At 41.4% G+C, this 24,432-nt stretch overlaps 1 protein-coding gene across 1 annotated transcript in view; it reads right to left on the reverse strand.

The window, feature by feature from the left end:
* Positions 1-4,834: 4,834 nt before the first annotated feature.
* Positions 4,835-24,432, reverse strand: part of LOC111609496 (NACHT, LRR and PYD domains-containing protein 12-like) — a 30,654-nt gene continuing 11,056 nt past the window's right edge. The window contains exons 7-9 of the mRNA XM_023338245.1: positions 21,920-22,093; positions 5,766-5,812; positions 4,835-5,616 (exon numbers count right to left, since the gene is read on the reverse strand). Coding sequence (XP_023194013.1) covers positions 5,090-5,616; positions 5,766-5,812; positions 21,920-22,093 — 748 coding nt within the window. The 3' untranslated portion in view covers positions 4,835-5,089. The remainder of the gene's footprint in view (positions 5,617-5,765; positions 5,813-21,919; positions 22,094-24,432) is intronic.

Genomic DNA, 24,432 nt, shown 5'->3' on the forward strand with positions numbered 1-24,432 from the left:
CCCTCATCCATTTTACTTCTATGTCAACGGTGGAGCAGGAAGTGAAAAATCCCACCTGATTAAATGTATTGACTCTGAAGCAAGCACTGCTCTGGATCATCAGATCCATCAGTAGCCTCTTCTACTGATGGAGAGGAGGCTGACATATCAAATCAAACTGTCATGTTGACTTCATTTACAGGAACAGCAGCTTTTTCTATCAATGGCTGTTTGTTACATTCACTGCTCAAACTACCCAGGAGTCTAAAACCTCCCATTCAAGGACTTGATACTCAACTAGATGAAGTCAGATTTGAGCTTTTAAATGCTGAAATTATTGCTACTGATGATATTTCAGTGCTTTCAAAACCTCTTTCTGCTGATGTGGATGCAAGACTGAAAGAAAAGGAAATCACTGAGATTTTGGAGGAACGTCTGTTTCAGGGTCGTTGACGTATCAGGATTTCCATCAGGGGAAATTAAACATTTAAAAATATGTTTATCCATTGCAATTATTAGAACATTTGAAATGTTGTGCACACAGAAATTATAATTAAAAATTAAAATGAGACGTTTTCAGAGGTTTTTTATCAATATGATTCGGCTGTGGTCTTAAAAAATGTCATGTGGTGCGACCGTGATTTATCGTGAAATAAAGTATTTTCCATCATTTATTAAACATTTTTTTATAAGTTTAATTTTACTGAAGGTGTTTAAAAACAAAGTTTTTAATTTTCTTTTTATTTTTCTGACAATTATGACAGTTTTTCCCCAAAAATGAACCAGTTCCATTTATAATTGTCTTATATTTTTCTTCACCATTTCATCAAACTGTGTTAAAAATAAATAAACTCCAGTCACTTGAGGAAACTGTATTATTGATTAATATTTCTGCTCCAGAAATTAGATATTCCATTTTTAGTTCAATACATTTACTTTTTAATTGGTCACCAAATGATTTATAGAATAAATGTCGGCCAGTAAACGGGTCAAAATCCTTTAAAAAATAAAAATAGTATTACATCCAGTAACAGTACATTACAAAAAACACAAATTAAACACCAATTTAATTCACATCAAAATTAATGCAGTAATCAACTTTGTAACAAACATTTCAAACAGATCCTCATAAAATCAGAATGTTCAGTAGATTGATTTTATTTTCTGAACTTTTGAAAGTTTTATTTAAAAAACTTAATAAAAACAGAAATGTTCAATCTCCCAAATGTAAGAACAATAATGACAATAGAATAATTGAGTTGAATTGAATTATTTTAAGCAGAACCAAGTATGATAAATAATGTAATCATTCACAAGTTCCCCAAATGTGAGCTTCTTTCAAAACGGAAAAGATTTCAATGAACTTCTAAACCATCATATTACTCCTGGGTAGAGACGCTCCCATCAGGGTTTTTCCTGCCGGTTCTGATCACCATGAGGTCCGATCACTGCCGATCACAGATACCGATCACATGGATTGGCTGTTAATGTTTGGCTTTAGGTAGAAATGCTACTATGTGATCTGGCAAAATGGAGCCATAAAATCACCTCATTTAGACAAAAACATGTCCAATACTTGCAGGCTCATGGCTAATTGTTCTGGTTCTGATGGCTTGTTTCTGACCCAGTAGAGTAATTCAGAAGAACACAGGGAGGAGGCAGAGGAACTCCATTTGTTCTCTCAGATTATCTCATGTTAGGACATAGAGAAAGTTACATTAAAACTTTTTTAAAGTTTCCTCCTCAGTACCGCGTAGCGATGGTCCAACAAAGAATTATTGTGATGATTAATCAGGTTAAAAATTGGCTCATTCTGAAGATTTTTAACCATTTACACCTTTTTTATACAGTTTTATACATTAAAAGATAAAAAAACAGATAATTAAATCACTTGTTAGAATATATTTACAATGTTTTTTCCATCTATTTTTAAACTTTCTAACTTCTTTTCTGCAGTTCCAGGGTGAGTCTTTCTTCATGACTCTTTAAGGAATGAGAAGCTCAGCTCAATGTTTTTATCCAACCTTGTTATTAATCAGTGAAATAAGTTGGAGGAGAGACGTTTGGTTCCTGTTGCAGCTCAGTGTTAATCTGGTTAATCTGAGAGATGAGCTCCAGTCTAACACTGCAGTGAGGATTAAAACCGGCCAGACAAGGTGAGGGACGGAGGAGAGGTCACCATCAGGAAGTTTGAACCTCTGCAACAAACTGCATTTTAATCACAACCAGCTGCTGATTTTACTGGGTTTTGCTTTTTCCAGTTAAATCCTTTATTTTCCGGTTTGGGTTGAATCAGGTGTGGCCCACGTTGGCGCTGTGGCGGGTCATATCCATGTTGGTTTATTCACTAAAAACAGGTTTACTTTGTGTTATCAGATTTAAATGTAAAATATAGCAGAGATGCAGCGATCAGACCTTTTCTGTCCAACACTGATCTCCAGTAGAGGAGTGTGAGGGGAGGCAGGTGATGAGGAAGGTGAACCCAAGGAAGGCTGCAGGACCTGACGGTGTGTCAGGACGGGTGATTAAAGACTGTGCAGGCCAACTGGCTGGAATCTTCACAAAGATTTTTAACCAGTCCCTGTCTCAAGCCACTGTCCCTCCCTGCCTAAAGTCCTCTACCATTGTCCCCCTGCCGCAAATAACCAACATCAACACCCTGAACGACTACCGTTCAGTGGCACTCACACCAATCATCATGAAGTGCTTCGAGAGACTGGTGCGGAGTCACATCCTCGCTGGCCTGCCTGCTGAGCTGGACCCTCTCCAATTTGCCTACAAAGCAAAGAGGTCCACAGAGGACGCTGTATCCACAGCACTTCATGCTGCCCTGACCCACTTAGAGAAGCAGGGGAGCTACGTCAGAATGCTCTTTGTGGACTTCAGCTCAGCATTTAATACTATACTTCCCCAACGTCTGGTGTCCAAGCTAGCAAACCTTGGGCTCCCATCAGCCACCTGCAGTTGGATCCTGGACTTCCTAACAGGTCGCTCCCAGAGGGTCAGACTGGGCCCCCACACCTCCACTGCTCTGAGCCTGAACACCGGATCGCCACAGGGTTGCATGCTCAGCCCACTTCTCTACACCCTCTACACTCATGACTGTGTCTCCAACCACCTCAGCAACAAGATCATAAAGTTTGCAGATGACACGACTGTTGTTGGTCTCATCTCAGGCGGGAAGGGGGAACTGGAGTACAGGGATGAGGTGAAGCGGCTGTCAGAGTGGTGCAAAGTCAATACCTGCTCCTCAACACCTCCAAAACAAAGGAGCTGGTGATCGACTTCAGGAAGAACAAAACTGACATCCAGCCTCTCACCATCAGTGGGACCTGTGTGGAGAGGGTCCCAGTGTTCAGGTTTCTGGGCATGGAGTTGGAGGACAAGCTAACCTGGAGCACCAACACCAAGGAGCTGTTGAAGAAGGCACAGCAGAGACTGTACTTTCTGAGAATACTCAAGAAGAACCGTCTCCCCTCAGACCTGCTGCAGGCCTTCTATTACTGCTCCATAGAGAGTGTGCTCACGTACGGTCTGTGTGTCTGGTACGGCAGCAGCACATCCGCGGACAAGAAGGCGCTCCAGAGGGTTGTTAGGGCAGCAGAGAGAACCATAGGCTGCCCTCTCCCCACTATGGAACAGATTTACACTTCCAGGCTCCACAAGAAAGTTTTGGACATTTCAAATGACTCTTCACACCCTGGCCATGGTCTCTTCCAGCTGCTGCCATCAGGCAAGAGATACAGAGCAATAAAAACCAGGACAAATCGCCTAAAAAACAGTTTTTACCCGATGGCAATCATGGCACTAAATTCAAAGGCATAAGAACTTCTGCTCTTGACACCACTTTGTTAAAATTTATTTCTCCTTTTGTACTATTTATTTCTTTATCTTTGTATATTATGTATATACACATAACCTGCATCTTAACTCGAGTCGAGCAAATATCAATCTCGTTGTAATCTGTTGATGACAATGACAAATAAATCTTATCTTATCTTATCTTATCTTATCTTATCTTATCTTATCTTATCAGTTTTCATTCTGCTCTGATCTTCCAGTTCCTGGGATTTTTCCTCCAAAGAGAAAAATGTTCTGCAGGTTCTGAGTTTCAGGTAGAAGTTCTGAATGAAACAGAAAATATGAAGATTTTCCCACTTTAGGCTTCAAAGCATTGACCTCTGACCTTCATGGGATGGGAATGTTTTACTTTAAATCAGGACTTCCTGAAAGGCAGAGTTGATGAAAAAATCTTTTTAATGCAAATATTTAAATTTGAACAGGAAAAGAACAGAATGAGCAGCAAATGAACCAAATGCAGAAGAAAAATGGTTTTATTTAAAACACATGAAGAAAAACTGCAGCAAATTTACAAAAGGAAGATTTAATATTCAAATCTGACATGTTGAGAAAAATAGGAGCCGATTGCTGTGGAAAAATTACAGTTAGGTTACACCTGCTAGTTGTATTGCTATATGTTTATTCTAAGTTCTGTATATTTCCACCAAGTTAAAGTTGTTTGGGTTACATGTACAAGGTTGGACGTTGTTTTTCCCCAGCTGCATGGGAACCAGTATGATTCCCATGCTTTGGATCCCTTATCCCTTTGTACAAAACTCATGTGTTGTCTCTGCCTGGCAGAGCTTTCCGTTTCAGACTTGCTTCATTATTGATTGTCCTGTGAGCTCTCTGACTTGTGCACAATTCATGAATAAACCTGATTGAGTAATTTTACCTGAACAGTGCTTGGAAATAGTATTTTTCCACGACACAATAGAAACAGAAAATGATCAGTGATTGAGAAAAACTGATCAACATTTCAATGAAATCTGATGAATGAAAGGAAGAAATAAGAGAAACAACATCTTGATATTCAGTGTGAAGCTTTGACTGGAAACAGACAGGAAAACATGAGGATCCTGGAATAATCCTGGGATAATCCTGGAGTAATCCCAGCTTCCATATTTAAAGGACTGGAAGAAGAAAAAGTTTCCAAGGACTCAATCAGAATTGTTTCACCAAGAAATAGATTGTAGAGACTGAACTATCTGTTCAACAGTGAGAGAGTTTCTCTGACAGGAGGAAAATCTTTAGACTCTTTAGACTCAACTCAGCACAGAAACACTGAGGAACCAGAACTGTACCACCAGAACCTAAATCCAGGAATAAGAGGTTCAGTGAATGTGGTGTTGAAGGTGTGGAGGAGGATCAGTGAGTCAGAGGAAACTCTGTAGAAGGACAGAATGCCAGCAGGACAGTCCACATACACTGCTACTCTGTTAGAGACAGAGGAGGAGGAGAGACGAGTTTCTCTGTTATTGTGCCAGACAGAGTAACCATAAACAGAGCATCTCAGACTCCAGGAATGATTATTCCATCCAAACAAACAGTCTCCACTGTATCCTTTCCTCCTGATTCTTCTGTAACTCACTGATATATAAACTTCTCCTCTCCACTCGACCTCCCAGTAACAGCGACCAGTCAGACCAGTTTTACACAGCAGCTGAGACCAGTAATCAAATCTGTCTGGATGATCAGGATATGACTGAAGCTCTTCATATGTCACCTTCCTGTTGTCTTTAGACAGTTTGAGTTTTCTGTACACTGTGTTTGTGTCGATGGTGAGTTGACAGGAATCTGATGGAGAGAACAAACACAATCCAGCTGCAGTTATTGATCATTTATTGACACTTTGATGATGACTCCTGAATGAGTAATGTGACAGTTTGAAGATGGTTGAATGTGAGCTGCTTTGTTGTCATGAATCAGATGAAAAACACACTTACACTTCCTCAGACCTGGTGTCAAGAATGGGACTCCAGCAGGCTCCACCCTGAAAGGAGGAGGGGGGTCAGACCATCAGTCTCTTTCAGCAGCAAACATGGACATTACATGTCTCTCAGACACACATTGTCCTCCACTGAGACAGGAACAGTCCAACATTTGGATTGCAAACTGCAGTGGATGTAGGAAGGACAGTTGGTGCTGCTGCAGCACAACTCATTTCTCCAAACACAGGAAAAGCTCCAACAGAGAGGAGAAAGGAAATCCCTCAGTAACAACCTGAAGAAACTCACTGAAGCCTAAAAGGACATCAGGAAACTAAGGAAACATTTCTGGAAGCTCAACCTGATTTAATAATCAGCATTAAAATACAATCTGTTAGAGATTTTTATGTATTATCATTTTATTCTTACTTTAGTTCACATTAAGTCTATAGATCTTTGTGATTTTCTGTTTAAAGTGTTCTCTTCTTTAAATGACCTGGAGGTCACTACTGTCTGTTCAACTTTACGAGAAATAGTTAATACTAAGTTTCTCAGACCTTAAACCCTTTTGCAAGAACACCTCCTAATTTAGTAACCACCTGTGAGCAGTCGTATTTTGTTTTCTTGACAGTACTGTCTGAGATTTGAACCGGGCTCAGACCTCTGATCAGATATCACATCTGGACCTGGGTTGTTAGATGTTTGGGTTAGAAGCTTTACGACCTCTGTTGTGTTTCCTGACTGCCCCCTTGCCTGTTCTTCTTTGACAATAAAAACAGGAGCTGTTGTGAGGGCAGACCAGAATGCTCTGTAGAATTCTTCGGAGGAAGAATTCTCAGAGACTTCTCCTTTTGCAAAAGCTCTACATAAAATTCATATACGTTGTCTGTGGTTCTTTCTTTTATTTAGGTTCGAAAGGAAAATACCTATCATTATTTGGTGCCGAAACCCGGGATCTCTCACCTCCCCCGCTGTCAGGCAGAGGAAGACCCGTTGAATCCGTGCACGGCCAGAGTCAATTGGACCTGGAAAGGAAAACCCAGGAAGCAAATTCTTTGCTGGGCAAGCGACGTATCCGACTTTGTCTGCCAACGGCGGAGTGACGAGATCCGACTGGACAACCCGAAAACTACAGAAACGTAGGTGAATTTTAAGTCATATAGGTTTGAGTCCTTGTCAAATATTAATTTGACTAAAGAAATATAGGTTTGAGTCCTTGTCAAATATTAACATTTTAATTTGACTAAAGAATAATGAAGGGTTAGAGTCCCAGTTGACAGAGAGTTTCAACTAAAGGCAAAAGGATAGGCTCTTTGAGCTTCCTTAATTAGAGGACGCCTCTTAAGGGAAAGTCCTCACGTAGATAGAAAGTTTGTTATTTGCTGTGCTGCTATTGGTGTTTTGTTTGCTGTTTTGTTGCTGTGTGTGCATGAAGGAATGAATGGTGTTTCTCTCTCTGGGAGTAAAACTCTCTGCCTTCGGAATTAGAATCCAAAGTGAAGAACCGCTTGGAGCTCGGCTCCGAGTAGAAGCCTGTTCTTCAGGAGGCACTAAGCGCTGACTTACAGCACTTTCTCTGAGAGAGCACGCGATACTAGTATTTTTAAGCTACAACTGCAAGTGATTTAAACAATGGGAAACACAAATTCCTGTAATTCCTCACTCGTTGAGGGCCCCGAAGGGGATGAAAAGTACATGATGTCCAGATTTCCTGGCAGCATTGTACATATAAAAAAATGGAAAAAGAAATATAAAATAGATGGGAAGCTAAAAATTGATCAATGGCAAGCAATTGTGGGAATTTTGGAGAGTAGTGTAGCAAGAAAAAAGGGGATAAAAAGGGTTAAAAAGGAAGATGAACTAAGCTGTGCTAAATTATGGTTAAAAGCAGCCATAGACCGGAAAGAACAAATTAAAAAGGTTAAAGACAAAAGGCCAGCAGATATTGACAGGCGGAATGCCTCGGTGGGACGGGGAGAGCAGGTACGGCCGACTGCTCCTCCCCCAACCGCTGCGACAGATTCGTCTGCCCTTGTCTCAGTGTCACCAAGCTCGGTGGATAGACAGCCGAGTGCACCTTTTAATATCAGTGAGGAAGCCACTATCTTATTTGTAAGACCAGAAGATAATGAGCCCATATTTAGTGCAGTTCAAACCCCTCCTCCAAATATGCAGCCCCCACCACCCTCAGCTCCTCCAACTCTCACTCCAGCACGCGCCCCAAGTACCAAACTGACCACAGACCCAGTGTCAGTTCTCACACCTACCAAAATTTACCCTCCTCGTCCAGTCTCTCCACCCCCATTATATAATGAAGAAAATGCAGGTTCAAGTGGTCTGGGACATTCATATGATCTGAGAAAGTACAGAACTCCTCGAGTTATGTACAGTTCTGAAGGGGCAGAACAATATCCAATGATCCAGGTCCCAAATCCTAATCCTAGAGATGCCCAGTCGCCACATATTTATGTTTTCAGACCCTGGACCTTGAAAGAGGCCAGAAAGGCGGTAGAAGGAATAACACCTGCATCAGAGGACCCCGATAAGTGGATAGAAGACATGACTGGATTAATCCATTCATATAGACTAAATGGAGTGGAAGCAGGAGAAGCAGCCATGTCCTCATTAGGAAAAGATTGGGCAAAAGTGAGGGGAAATTATACAGGGAAAGAAACTAATAATAATAATATGTTAGTTCCAATTTCATACCCTCCAGGAGCTAACCCTGCTCTCTCTGATGCATTTAAAGCACAATGGGACCCGTTGTGTGAGAGAGTTAGAGTAAATTTCTGTAAAAGGGCGAATTACAGTCATTTATCAGGAATTAAAAAAAAAATTGGAGAAGACGTAGATGATTTTCGTCTGCGGTTTGAGAAGGAGTTCAAAGTTCACAGTGGGATCACTTATTAAGACGCAGGAGCAGAGGGTGTATATCAACAACAGTTAAAAAACGCTTTAATGTCAAGTTTCTGCCCTGAAATTGAGGGCTGGATTAAAAAAACACCTAGTTGAATATGATGCTGCCTCAGTCCCACAGCTGATGACGTGGGCATGTCATGCAGAAAAAGTAGTTAAAAAACCAAAAACAGGATCAGATGTTTTTCATCTGGAGGATTTTGGAGAAGTAGATACCTCTGTCTTTTTCCGCGGCTCCTCAAGAGGCCGAGGGAAAAACAGCAGCAGAGGAGGTCGCTATGAGCAGCCACCCCGAAACTATACCCCTCAAAAACCACAACGTCCAGATGGATGTTGGAATTGTGGCCATCCTGACCACTGAGCTAGACATTGCCCAGAGAAAAAAAAAAAAAAGTCAACTCTTAATTTATGTTAATGACCTGTTGATAGCATCTGAAAGCGAGGAAGCATGCAGAGCAAATTCACTCGCTCTGCTGCACCATCTCTGTCAGACAGGGAACAAAGTAAACACAGATAAGCTGCAGTGGGTCAGGGAAGTAGTAAATTATTTGGGACACACACTTTCTGCTGAGGGGAAGCAGATACAAAAAGCAAGAAAAGGGACAGTTTCTGAAGTTCCTAAACCAGAAATTAAGAAGCAAATGAAGTCATTTCTCGGACTTTGCAATTACTGCAGAGCCTGGATTCCACACTATGCTGAAAAAACACAGGCTTTACAGGATTTGATTCATGGCACCCCAATGGCCATGACTGACAAAATAACTTGGAATCCAGAAGCTGAAAAAAGATTTGTTGCTCTTAAAACAAGCATTAATGCAGGCAACAACTTTGATTCTTCCAAACTATAAAAAAAAAAAAGGGTGCAAAAATGAATGTCGGGAACATTTTTGAGGTTAATGACAAACCAGTGCTTCCTAAGTCTTTATTTAAAGCAGCAGCAATTGTGTCACATGGGCGCTGCCATGTGTCAACAGGGGGGATGGAATCCATAATAAAAACATAAGGCCAAAACGAGGCAGGTTCCCAAAATCATCTTATCCCTTTCAAACTATGCATATGGATTTTATTGAACTTTCACAAAGTGGGCCATATAAATATTGTCTGGTGATGATTGATGCTTTTTCTAAATGGGTTGAAATAGTTCCAGCAAAGCATGCAGATGCTTTGACAGTAGCTAAGGCTATTTGTAAAACTATCATCCCAACACATGGCATCCCACAGACTGTTTATAGTGACAATGGACCACATTTTGTAAACCGAGTGATACAAAACATGGCTACACACTTGGGAATGACATTAAAGAATCACTGTGCCTATCGGCCACAGAGTGCAGGGCTGGTGGAAAGAACAAATGCTACTGTGAAAAGTAGATTAAGAAAGTGCATGGCAGACACTGGCCGATCTTGGCCAGAGTGCTTAGACTTGGTGAAGCTCTATATGAGAATCACCTCAACAGCTGATGGTCTAACACCTTTTGAAATAATTCATGGGAGAGCTTACAGATTGCCTCTGTTTGCTCCAGACATACAAAAAGCTGATGAAGAACAGACATTAGCAGATTATATGATCAGGACTCTTAAACTGAAGGAAGTGTCCAGTGCGAATTTACTGCCTTCTGATTCTCCTCCTATACAGGAAGCCATTTCACTTGAGCCAGGTGACTGGGTCTACATAAAGGTCATCAAACGAAAGAACTGGGCGAGTCCACGGTGGGAAGGACCGTTCCAAGTGCTGATGACCACACCAACAGCTGTAAAGATTGCTGAAAGACCCAGCTGAATACATCTTAGTCACTGTAAGCGGCAGAGAGTGTTGGACCCCTAATTCGGAGTAGAGAGGAAGGTGGGCTTTTAGCCTCTGGGCTACACAGGCATTCTAATTTTTAGTATTAGTTTGTCTCAAACCCAGCGAAGAACTGCTAAGATTCTCACTCTTTTAGTTTGGGGGTTCTGACATCTCTGCACGCCGAGCAGTAATGGGGACTCCATATGCAAGATGGATCTTCTACTGTGCTGTGACTGCTGTATGTTTGATGTTTGGAGAAGGAAGTGAGCCTGAGTTCCACCCACATGACTACAGTACCAACCTGTGGTGGAAACTGATGAATAGAACTGCTTATGAAGGACATGCTGTGAACTGCTACGTGTGTGCGCAGCTGCCGGTTTCCATACACAACTCAGGTCTCCGACCAGGTAACATTACAGACGACAAACAGATGTGTCTCTATGTCCTAAGCACCAGACCACGGCGCGTCCCGCCCCTAAGGGGAGACAGACCACGTGAGAAGGATTATTCAGCTGACCTCCGGATGGGTGAGGCTGTGCAAGAACTGTTTCAATTTTTGAATTATTCACTTGCAGATGATGTACTTCCTTTTTCGTCATCTCAACAAACTGTATGGAAAATACCAGAGATCATTTCGTTAGCAGGAGCTAAACCAGGATCTCTGGGGAACTGTGTTTATAATAATGGAAATGTTTTTCTAGGGACATTGCCCTGGAACTTGTGTAACAGAGTTTACACCTACTGCGAACCGACACAGGATTACATCACCTGCGTAGCCTGCAGGGGTCAAAGGATGGCTCCACACTGCAAAGGCTGGAAGGAAAACCCAGACTGTGACAACTTGCTTCAGGAGAGGAGTTTCAACATCACGCATAAGATAAAGAGGAGACAGGAGACAACACTGTGCAGCGCCATAGTGCCAGGAGATTATGGCTCAAGGATGTTAACAGATTGGTACTTTATATGCGGGAATGAAGCGTACATGTTCTTGCCGAAAAATTGGGGAGGACTGTGTGCTGTGGTTCCTTTGATCAACCCGATTGCATTCATCAGGAAAGCACAGGATGATTCACACACCCGCTCCAAACGAACAGTTATGTCGGAGGTCAAAAGATGGGGAGGCCTCACAACACATACTGGAGTTCCATGGGAATTCAGGATTTGGAACGGCGGAGAAAAATTTATGCAAAGCCTGTTTCCGTGGGTTGGAATAGGTGAGATTCGGGACCACGTTGAGATAAACAGGTACGGATTACTGCGATTAATCAACATCACATACCAGCTGGCCAATGGCACCATGAAAGAACTGACTGAACTGAGAAACATGGTTATGCAAAATCGTGTTGTCCTGGATTTCCTCACGGCCCCTCAGGGAGGGGTCTGTAAAATCATTGGCCCAACGTGCTGTACTTTTGTACCTGATGAAAAAGGTACTGGAGGAACTATTTCTGATGCTCTATATGAGCTGGAAGATCTAAAACAATATGTAGAAAGTGGAACACGCGGCTCAACCTCTTTTGATTTGCTTTCATGGCTTACATCTGGACCATGGTGGAATTTGCTGTTAAAGCTCGTGACACCTTTTCTGGTTGTTTTAGTTCTGTTCTGCCTTTTTACGGGTTGCATTATTCCTTGTCTACAAAAAATGATGTTTAAAACAATTAACACAACTGTTATCAACTATCAGTTGGCAAAGGCATCATATGAGACAACTGAAGATGACTTGTTTCAAGTTTCTGACGATTTTCTGAACAATGATGAAGTCCTGTAATAAATAAACAGAAAAATTCATTTGCTGAATGATTCCTACACTGAAAATGTTAAACACGTGGTGTTAAGGATGAGAAAACTGCTTTAGATTTTTTGCTGTTTCTTTTATTTTTTTTCATTTATTGCATTATATTCCAATTATTCATTGTGTATTTTCTGTGTTTAGCTTAGAAAAAAAAAAAAATCTTGCATTTAGTGGTTCTTTTCTTTTCTTTTCTATGCTTAGCTTTTGCATAAGGTTTACGCACATAATGAAATGATAAAAAGGGGGAATGTTAGAGATTTTTATTTATTATCATTTTATTCTTACTTTAGTTCACATTAAGTCTATAGATCTTTGTGATTTTCTGTTTAAAGTGTTCTCTTCTTTAAATGACCTGGAGGTCACTACTGTCTGTTCAACTTTACGAGAAATAGTTAACACTAAGTTTCTCAGACCTTAAACCCTTTTGCAAGAACACCTCCTAATTTAGTAACCACCTGTGAGCAGTCGTATTTTGTTTTCTTGACAGTACTGACCGAGATTTGAACCGGGCTCAGACCTTTGATCAGATATCACATCTGGACCTGGGTTGTTAGATGTTTGGGTTAGAAGCTTTACGACCTCTGTTGTGTTTCCTGACTGCCCCTGTAGGAGCAGATTATGCCTTTCTGTATTCTAAATGGTTTGGGTCACATGATCTGTCAGCTGTCTATTTAGGTAGCATGCGGTGTTAATGAAGACAGGTGTGTTCCACCCGAAAGGGGGAAACAATTTTTGACCGCAACACAACGCAACGCAATATTAACGTGACGCAATGCTATTGAATTAATGCTGTGTGGATCGCTGGAACTATGTTAGAGGTGTTATTGACAACATGTTAGAGGAATGACTTGTTGTACAAAGGAAATAAGATGATGATTGCCGAGTCATGGAAATAAATGGATTAACTGGACTAACATCAAGGACGGCTCTCATTTCAATCAGCGGATAAGTGATCGGCGTGTCAACTTTACCCCGGTGTACCACCTCAGGGGCTTAAAGCTTTGGCTTAGCCTCTATATAAAAGTCAAAAATTGTTTATGACAAGAACTGATCGTGGGAAAGGAACTTTGGATGGCGTTTGTCTACGACGAGGGACGCAGACGGAGCCTGTTTGTTGGGAACGGAGCGTCAGCTGATTGGCATCAGCTCATCTGCAGCCTGGGGTGACGTCGGACAGGATCGGCGTTCAGGAGGACACCTGGATTTCCTTGTTGCTGGATTTGAAATGCATGCATCGAATAGGTATGTGTAGAGCTACACTTAGTAAGATGGCCATCTGAATCTAAATCTAAACGTGTGCACACATAATGGCATAAATCCAATGCATTGGTTGCTGAAGTGGAGGAACAATTAACTTTGTATCAATTAACTGGTTGCAATCTATTGACTGACGGACTTTTATTATGGAAGATTGCATAGCGGACGTGGATTTACCAGCGGGTGCTAGTGCGCCATCTACTGCTGACAACCAGGACTTTCTGACCAGCAGTTGTGACACACAAACGGGCAAACGAGTGGTTAAACTTTCTGCTAAAGCAATTGCTGATCGGTTAGATCGATTGCAAGCTGGTAGAAAGGCTAAGCTAAATAAAGCTAGCAGTTTAAAGAAAAAGATACAAGAGTTGATGCAAAATGGTTTGGTTTCAGAAGTTCAAACGTCTCTTGATGGGTACATTGACTTGTGTGTTGAAATAAGATGTATGCATGATTCATTAATGAATTTATTGCCGGTTGAGGAGAAAGAAAAACATGAAATATGGTTTAAAGCAAAAATGTTGTTCACTGATGAATTTGCTGAAAATGTGAAAAGGTGGGTTAAATCAAAAGAAAACGATGAACCTAAAAATGAAAGTGCTGGTCATTTAATTAGTGGTGCTGATATTAATCATGGGTTGGATAACGATGATATTAGGCCTAATGATAGTGTTTCCAATGTGAGTAAACATTACAACAAAAGTGTTACCAGCAATCGGTCAAGTACAACTTCCTCTGCACAAATAAAAGCTGCAGCAGAGCGAGCTGCACTGGTTGCAAGAATAGCTGTCTTGAAGGAACGTCATGCACTGGAGGAACAGGAGCAACTGATAAAAAGGAAAAAGGAACAGCTTGAGCTAGAAACTGAGCTAGCTGCGTCTACTGCAAAGTTGGCAGTTCTGCAGGCTTCTGATGAACAGTGTCTTTCCCGTGCACCAACTGACGGAATGAACTCTTATTTTGAAGGGGAAAAAAGGAAACTGACATCAGATAAAACTCTTAATGTCATGGCAAAGGATTACTATCCTGCAGCATGTAAAGTAACGCAGCAAAGAAATGCAGTACCAACACAAACCAAACTGCAAACAATGGATGTGCGACCAAAACAGACTGAAATGAAAAGTTCTATGAGCAAGCAGTATTTTGATGCACATGATCAAATGGACTTACAAAAATCACATGTTTTGCAACATGATGTAACAACTGTTTGTGGAAATCAAACCAGACAAAGGATAAATCATCAAACTGATCAAGTTCAAAATGGAGATGTTGTCACTATTATGCATAAGCAAAATGAAATAACTGCTGCACTTGTGCATCAACAGCGTCTACTGTCTTTACCACCACGAGACATTCCTGTGTTTGAAGGAGATCCATTTCAATATAAAGCTTTCATTAAAACGTTTGAACAAGGAGTGGAAAACAAAGCCAGTAAAGCTGACTGTCTGTATTATTTGGAGCAGTTCACTGCAGGACAGCCTAAGGAACTGGTCCGCAGCTGCCAGCATATGGATCCTGAACGTGGCTACATTGTAGCAAAGGGTCTTCTGCAGGAACATTTTGGAAATGAATACAAAATAGTAACTGCTTATATAAACAAAGCTCTGAACTGGCCATCAATAAAACCAGAGGACGTTAAAGCTCTACAAGCTTATGCTTTGTTTCTACGAGGATGTTGCAATGTGATGGAAGAACTTCATTATATGCAGGAGTTGGATATGCCAAGTAACATGAAAATGGTCATTTCTAAGCTACCATACAAACTCAGAGAGAGATGGAGGGCTGTTGCTCATGATATTTTGGAGTCATACGACCACAGAGCTCATTTTATTGATTTGGTTGTATTTCTGGAGAAACATGTGAGGATCTTGTCTGATCCAATTTTTGGTGACATTGAAGTGTATGCACCACAACATACAGCTGGCCTGAGGTCTTCCAGCAGCTTCAAGCTACAGTCAAGAATCAGAAGTAAAGGGAGTAGTTTTGCTACCACAGCAACATCAGTGGATTACTCTGAAGATGGATCAAAGACACAAAGGCCATACTGTCATTGTTGTTCATGTGCTCACTTTATGGATAAATGCCAACAGTTTAAAAACAAGAAACGCAGAGAAAAAATCCGTCTTTTGAAGGACAAAGGGATTTGTTTTGGATGCTTGTGTACTGGTCACATCAGCAGAGATTGTAATAAACGTTTAATCTGTGAAATTTGTGATCAACGACACCCAACTGTGTTGCATATTCCAAAGGCAAATTCTGAACCTGAACCGGTAAAAGAGCCAACAGGAGTTAAACCATCATCTCTTCCCCAGACATGTGGACATACAGGGGCCGGAAAGAGTCGCTGTATTCTGTCCATTATTCCAGTACAAGTAAAATCTACCAAGGGAGTGGATGTCATACAGACATACGCTTTTTTAGATCCTGGTAGTACAGCTACATTTTGTTCAGAACATCTTATGCAAAGATTAGACATTTCAGGGAAAAGGACTAACTTTCTCTTAAAAACAATGGGGCAGGAAAGGGTTGTTACTGCTTATTCATTGTCTGGCATTGAGGTATCAGGGTTGAATGGAAACAACTTTCATCCTCTGCCAGAAGTCCTTACACAGAAGCAAATGCCAGTTACTTCAGATAATATTGTTACTGCTGCAGAAATAGAAAGATGGCCTTATTTGTCAAAGGTTCAAATCCCCACCATAAAAGCTAATGTTGACTTGTTGATAGGAACCAACGCTCCCAAGATACTAGAGCCTTGGGAAGTGGTCAACAGCTGTGGAGATGGCCCATATGCTACAAGGACAGTGTTGGGCTGGGTGATCAATGGTCTATTGAATGAAGATGGAAATAACAGCAGTACTGAAGTGAAGCCACGTTCTGCTCTAGTAAACAAGATCTCTGTATCCAACTTGGAGTTCCTGCTCAACAAACAGTATGACCATGACTTCAATGAGAAAACCTCAGAGAAAACTGAAATGTCAAGGGAAGACATTCGTTTTATGGAAATCATGGAATCCTCTTCAATTTTACAGGATAAGAGATATTGTCTGAAACTACCCTTTAAGAACACAGATGCTACGCTACCAAATAGCTACTCTGTAGCCAAGCAGAGGATACTCGGATTAAGAAGGAGGTTCGTAAATGACCCTCGACTTCATAAGGAATATTCAAGTTGCCTCCAGGATGTTATTGAAAAAGGTTATGCCGAGCAAGTACCAGATCAACAGTTGAAAGGTACAGTTGGGAAAGTATGGTACATTCCTCACCATGGTGTTTTTCACCCAAAAAAGGGTTCGTTAAGAGTGGTGTTTGATTGTGGAGCCACTTATCAAGGAACATCATTAAATAAAAAAGGCATGGTGTGATCTGTAAAACTGCAGACAAAGAACAATATTATTGAAAGACCTGTTACCAAACTTTGTTTGATACAAGGGGTGTAAATCAACAGATATGTATTCACTTGCTCCTATTGTTATTGTATAATTGTTATGTATGCCTGCCATAACAATTAGGGGCCGGTGTGTAGGAGCAGATTATGCCTTTCTGTATTCTAAATGGTTTGGGTCACATGATCTGTCAGCTGTCTATTTAGGTAGCATGCGGTGTTAATGAAGACAGGTGTGTTCCACCCGAAAGGGGGAAACAATTTTTGACCGCAACACAACGCAACGCAATATTAACGTGACGCAATGCTATTGAATTAATGCTGTGTGGATCGCTGGAACTATGTTAGAGGTGTTATTGACAACATGTTAGAGGAATGACTTGTTGTACAAAGGAAATAAGATGATGATTGCCGAGTCATGGAAATAAATGGATTAACTGGACTAACATCAAGGACGGCTCTCATTTCAATCAGCGGATAAGTGATCGGCGTGTCAACTTTACCCCGGTGTACCACCTCAGGGGCTTAAAGCTTTGGCTTAGCCTCTATAGCCCCCTTGCCTGTTCTTCTTTGACAATAAAAACAGGAGCTGTTGTGAGGGCAGACCAGAATGCTCTGTAGAATTCTTCGGAGGAAGAATTCTCAGAGACTTCTCCTTTTGCAAAAGCTCTACATAAAATTCATATACGTTGTCTGTGGTTCTTTCTTTTATTTAGGTTCGAAAGAAAAATACCTATCACAATCAATCTAAACTCTGACACAACACCTGGATACCTGTTCCATCCACACTCCCACACACAGATGAAGGAATGTAACACTAAACAGCCCTGCTGCTGAAAACCTGCTGTGGCCTCACTGTAATATCCAGAAATACAAACATTAAAAAGGAGAAGCTTCATCACATTCAACAAAGAGTTCAACAAGAATCAAAGATTTGATCTCTGAGCTCAGACTCACAAACCAGGGAGAGGCTTCCATCATCACACACCTCTGACAAACACCTCTGACAAACACCTCCAACCTTTCAGCACTTCCTCTACCAACCAACACCACCAGGTGGCACTGCTGCACACATTTACAATGAGACCAAGAAGAAGAAGCAGCATCCTGAATCCAGCAGCTGCAGTAATGGCTTGTGAAAGTGTCCAAGGAGCATCTGGAACCAGAACCAGCAGATCCAACAGTCCAGAGAGTCTTTGTTTGCATCTTTCCTCTCAGATTTCCAAGCTGCTCTGAGAGGGAAATGACATCATCATTCTACTGATGATGTCACGCTCTGATGTCACTGATCAGGAGCTGCTGGACTTGTACATTTCCAGCATGGAGGACAGAGAAGATCTCAGCTCTGATGAGGAGCTGACCTGCCTTCAAACTGATTCAGGGTCAAAGAAATATTTCCAGATGAAGCCAGACTAAAATGTTGGATTGTCCTGCTGTTGCAATCAGAGGCCAAGAAGAAGCTTCAAGTTCTTCTCCTGTTCAGCTCTACGTTCCTGTCAGAGACTTCAGCTCCTCATGAGGAGAACAACTAAAGCCTCGAACAGACTGACACTAACATCCTGACATCTCATCCCTGAACAAAGCTTTGCAGCATCAAGGTGACTCTTAGCGCCATATATGGACAGATTTCCTCTAAAGGGGGCGGAGCCTGGATTGGAGGAACAAGCAGCAGCTTCCAGGAACAAACCTTGGGAACCTCTGGAGGAGAACATGGAGATGAGATTCCTGCTTTAATCAGTGGATTCATTGATAGAAAACATGACGACTGAAATATCTGAGAGCTGCAGCTCCATTTTCTACAGATCTGCTGGAACATCAGATAGAAATGAAGAATTTCATCATTTCACATCAAATCTGTTCATCTTCCACAGAAACAACTGAATTATTGACCTGAACTGGTTCTAAAGGTCTGGATGGTAAAAACATCCATTGTTTTTATGTCTCATTAGTTTCCAGAAAGAGTTGGAATGTTTCAGAAGCTTTTATCCAGCAGCTCAGTAAAGATCTCTCCTCTTTCCAACCTGATTTAGTCCATGAAGCAGAACATCTCTGCTGCTGCAGCAACAGGAGGAAACTTCTCCAGCTCTCAACTTCTACACTCTGACTGCTTGGAAACAGATCAGGGAGGAACAGCCTTTTCTCCAGGCTGCCTCCTCCTGACTCTAGCACCACCTACTGGCTATTCACCAGAGGTGGAGAAAGAACTCAAACAATGTACTGAAGTAAAAGTACAAAGTAACAGACAAAAATGTTCTCTAGTAAAAGAACCACATTAACATTTTTACTTGAGTAAAAGTAAGAAAGCATGAAAAACATGTTTAATATCTGCTGAAGTTGTTTTAAAACCTGACAAACGAGCCTCATGGGAACCAATATTCTAATTTATTGAATATGACTGTAAATGTAAATATGAAATGGAGATTATTCACATTAATTCAGTAACCAGGATGTGGAGGAGTTTAACGTTACTGGGACATTCATGGCAGGAGACGCTGCGCTCCATGCGCCCCGACCGCAGTAATCAATGTTACTGCCAGTTCAGCTGCTTACAACTATTTAATTGTTTTATTTATTGCAGTCGATTTAAACTAGAAGCTTGGTAAGATTACATAAAACTTCTCTAACCTAAATCAGTTTAACACCCAAAACTCAGACAGCATTTAGCAGCTTAACTTTCCTCGATATATTTTTCAGATTTGATGGTGAATTTTTGAAAGCTAGCAGTTCATGATATCAGGGAGGCAAAGGCGGCACCAGAATCATTGATTACTTTCAAACTAACCAACAAATCAAAAAGCGCAAAGCGACTTGGATGTAACTTGTATTAAGTAAGAATAATTTAAAATTAACTTTGGACAAAACGTTTGGCTCTCTCTTCCTTAATCTTCCGGGTCCTCTCAGCGGGCGACGTGCAGCCACAGGGAAAACAACACTGCGCGTTGACGTCACAGAATCACAGAGTTTAATCCCATACAACGCATTAATTAACAACAGAACTGCAGAGGGACAGACATATACATTTTTACCTTGAGACAGGAAAAATAGAGAAAGAAAAAACAAAGAAAAGGCAAAGACGCGTCTTTGGAGATAGCTGATGCAAAAAAGCAAAATAGTGGCAGCTTTCTGAATTTTTCTCCTATACACAAAGTCTTATACTAAAGGTGTGTCTTGTCTTTTTAATATATTCACTTAAGGCGTAGCTATTGTCGGCCAACTGGAAGCTACCTTGGACACTCAGAGAAACTTAGAAATTCCCCCTAATTTTACGGCAAAGATCAAAGACCATTTGCTCTCTGGTAAAAACAAAAGAGCCAACAGCTGCGTCCTTACCCCCTGTCGTTCTACGATCATTTTGGGTACAGAGAAGCATGAGATAAGATTTCACAGATACCTGTGAAATCCGAAGTTTCTCCCATTATCTCTCCTTACATAAATTCTCAAAGAGACTTGCATCCAGCAATTTTGGTTCAAGGAAAGGTTATCTTTATAAACCCCAGTTTTGCTCCTCTACAGTCAGCACCTCAAAAGACTGAGTCCTGCCAAAAATAACACATAAAATCAACAGAACAAAATGAGGTATAATTCCTGAGCAATTTTCTAATACTAAACAAAACATTTTCATTCAAACAATTTCCATTTGATTCCGATATAGTCACAGATAGTACAATTTTCAAATACATTCATCATTTGCTAGATTACTAGTTTTAAAATGAGATAATACAATCTTCAGTAAAAACATGGTATTAATACTTAGAAAAATGTCTTAGAAATTAAATGTTAGTGGTTTCAACCTTCTATGTTGTATTAAGTTTCACACCATCCAAGATGTTGGTTTCTGGCAGGCTTTTGATCTGCTGTGAACAGAACAGGCTTCTCTCCCCCAAGCTCCAGTGATTCTGCCCTGCAGGATATGCTAATTTTATGGCCTCCTGTGCTCTGGCAACACAGCAGGAGACCCCATTGAGAGATCTACATTTGGCCCCTGTTGTCTGAATGCTTGGTCATCTGGTTTAATTGTGAATCCTTAACACAAAGCTGTTCAAAATAAAGAAATTTGTTCAAAATAAGAGTGTTCAATATACCTCTTACACATGCCATAAGATTAACTGTATTAAGCACTAAAAATAATCATTTTTTCTCAACACTTGTAACGCAACGCTTTATAGAAATGTAGTGAAGTAGAAAGTACAGATACTGTAAAATGTAGTGGAGTAAAGGTTCCCACCATTAAATCTACTTACGTACAGAAACATGAAAAATGTCCTTAAGTTCAGTAACAAAGTTCTTGTCCCAACAACCAGGATCAGGTGAAGGACCTCTGCAGTCCCATGATGCTTCCTCTCCCTCTTCTAAACCATCTGATGGGCTGATATCATCCCTCTACTTTATCAATAAAATGTTTTTCTTTCTCTTATTACGATTCCATTATTTATCCTAAATGTGACGTCAGAGCTGTGGATCTGGAATCTGATTGGTCGGATGGATATTTCCCTGGTTTTCCAACATGAAGGGTCTCTGCCTTTTTCCAAGACGTTGGGAATTTTTCCTAAACTTTTTTGAACAATCCCAATAGCTTTCCCAACTACTGAAAACCTAAACACATTAGTCTTTTCTTGGATCTGTCTAAAAGGTCTTATTATTGTTTTTTCATTTCTACCACAGTCAACAGAGCACAATTCTACTTTTTCACCATCATTCACTGCAATTCTTCATTTCCTCTGGAAAACAAGGGATTTCCATTCTCTCCTGATTCCTTTCATTCTTTGGATCATTTTCCAGATGTCGCCCCCTGGTGGAGATCAAACTACTAAATGGATGAAACTTAAAATTCTCACTTTCTTTCTTTGCCTCATGAATAGTTTTTTTCACTTTTTATGTAATTTATATTTTATTTAATCCTGAAAGTTCTAAATATTTAATCATCAAATTAAACATTCAGCTTCAAACTAAATGTTTCCCAGCAGACTGACTAAAGACATTTCTCCCTCTTCCTCCTCTATCAGACCTTCTCTGCTCCTGCAGCAGGTTCCTCCATACCTGAGAGCTTCCAGTCTCCAGTGTGGATCCTTCAGTCCAGCCAACAGCAGCTTCACTCCTGAGTCTCCTGGATGATTGTAGCTCAGGTCCAACTCTTTCAGATGGGAGGGGTTGGAGGTCAGAGCTGAGGCCAGAGAAGCACAGCCTTCCTCTGAGACCAAACAGCCTGATAAGCTGCAGACACACAATTCATCACATGATGAGAACATTGAGGTAGAACCCAAGGTCTGAACTGATCATTTTCACAAGAGGAAAAAAGTCAATAAATTAAATTTTCTCTAAACTGAAATAGTAATTAACACTTTAATTCCATTACATGAGTAATAAAAATCAACATTTGTCCCCTATTGAACAGATCAGAATAGAAACATCCTTCATTTTTCCACAGCAGGGAGTTCAGGTTTACCAGCAACAAGTTTAAGGTAAATGGAAAAATAAAACATTGAAGAAAAGGTAAAAATAAAAAATAATAGGAGGCTGTAGAGTAAGGACACATTTACAATAGACGGATAATAATGCTGTACATTTAATAAAAACATCATAATCAGTTTGAAAAAATGTGCAGCTGAATAGAGCAATTTATAATCATATGTAAGAGTTTTTGGGAGCAGTTCTGGTTAGAAAGTCTAACAACTCCTGGGAGGAAGGATCTGCAATAATGCTCTTTTTTCTTACAAAGCTGGATTGCAAGAGTGTTTGTTGCTCTGAGCGTTTCACTGGCCTGATGGAGCAGATTTATTTCTATAGATAGGTTTATAGTTGATGCATTTAAAACCAGGAGAGTGGACCAATCACACAGCTGGTGCCTCTACATGTTGCCTCGTGCTGCCGCTGCTTGATCTCTGAAGCCTGGATCACCTGCACCTCTTTTCACTCAAACTGGACACAGGCTGACCTGTATGGACATGGGCGTAAATCCCAGGTGGGTCGGGGGTCCGGACCCCCGCAATCTTTGAATTGTCCCCCCAAATAAATCATGAAAGAAACCTTTGTATTTAAACAATATCATTATAAAAATGCAATAATTTCAAAACAAAGTAAATTTGCCATTCATCTAAGAAAAGAACAAGAATTAATTTTAAGGAACCCCACCACCATTCTTAGAACAATGGTTCAGTCCAAAGTGTAGGAGGAGCAACAGCAGCTAAACGGCACAGGCTCCGTTAGAGCCGCTGAATTGAGGAGCTAGCTGTTAGCTGTGGCTCTGCAGCACAAACAAAAAACCCTCCAGTAAGTAAATACTTAAAGCAGAAGACATGTAACACATTTCATTTACTTTCACTGCTTAAGAGGAAGAAACACACTAATAAAAATCAGACCAAAGTTTGTTCATTTCATTATGTTGGAAGGATTTTATAGTTAATTATCATTTATTTGCTTTACCTTTATTTTATATCATCCATTTTATTTACCTCTGCATTTACATTTTAATAATATGCTTTGAGTGTCTTGAGGTGCTTTGTGTCATGTTCTGTGTTGTCTATGTATTTAATTAGAGTTTTCTGTGTCCCCGAGTCTTTGTGTTGTCCTGTCTTCCCCTTGATTGTTCCCAAGTGTGTCTCGTTTCTGTGATTACTCCCTGTGTATTTTACCCCACCTGTGTTCCTTGTTCCTCGTCAGGTCCTTGTCAGTTCTGCGTTGTTGTCGCACCAGTTTGTCTTTATGTCCCTCGTTTATCCTGTCGCTACCGACGTTGAGCCCAGGACCCCGCTCAGTCGTGCTGCCAGGTTTTGTGGACTTTGTTTTTGGACTGTTACTTTCTGGATTATCACCATTAAACCATCATCTTCTCATTTCAACCCGAGTCTCAAGCGTCTGCCTCACCACCTCGCCGCACCGTTTCTTGACAGAAGGACCCGACCAGAAAGTACGGTCAGGCGCGCTTTTTATTTCCTGCTACCATCATGGACCCAGCAGGTTTAATGAAAACCAAAAAGGACTATGTCGAGGAGGTGGCAAGGCCATACTCCGCCCGTCACGGCTTGAATATAGCCACGCGCATGGTCCTCATGCTGGACTCCTGGATCCTGCGACTTCCACACCTGGGGCTGGTGGAGTTGCAGGAGGAGGCAGAGCGGGAGCGCCTGACGGCGGTTGCTGTTTTGAAAGGCAACACTCTGCCTCCCAAGCCGCACAGTTTCTCCGCCAGCCCAGACCCAGCTCCATCCCCGGGACCAGCCGTTGCAGTCGGCGCACCCGAGGCCGTTGCAGCCGGCGCACCCGAGGCCGTTGCAGCCGGCGCACCCCAGGCCGTTGCAGCCGGCGTTCCAGCTGGCGCACCCGAGGCCGTTTCAGCCGGCGTTCCAGCCGGCGCACCCGAGGCCGTTCCAGCCTCCGTTCCAGCCTCTGACCCCGTTCCAGCCTCCGACCCCGTTTCAGCCGGCTCACCAGAGACCGAGACTCCCAGTGTTCCTCCCGAGACTGAGACTCCCAGTGTTCCTCCCGAGACTCCCAGTGTTCCTCCCGAGACTCCCAGTGTTCCTTCCGAGGCTCCCAGTGTTCCGACCGAGACT

The sequence above is a fragment of the Xiphophorus maculatus genome, chromosome 8, assembly GCF_002775205.1.
Source record: "Xiphophorus maculatus strain JP 163 A chromosome 8, X_maculatus-5.0-male, whole genome shotgun sequence".
Taxonomy (NCBI): Eukaryota; Metazoa; Chordata; class Actinopteri; order Cyprinodontiformes; family Poeciliidae; genus Xiphophorus; species Xiphophorus maculatus.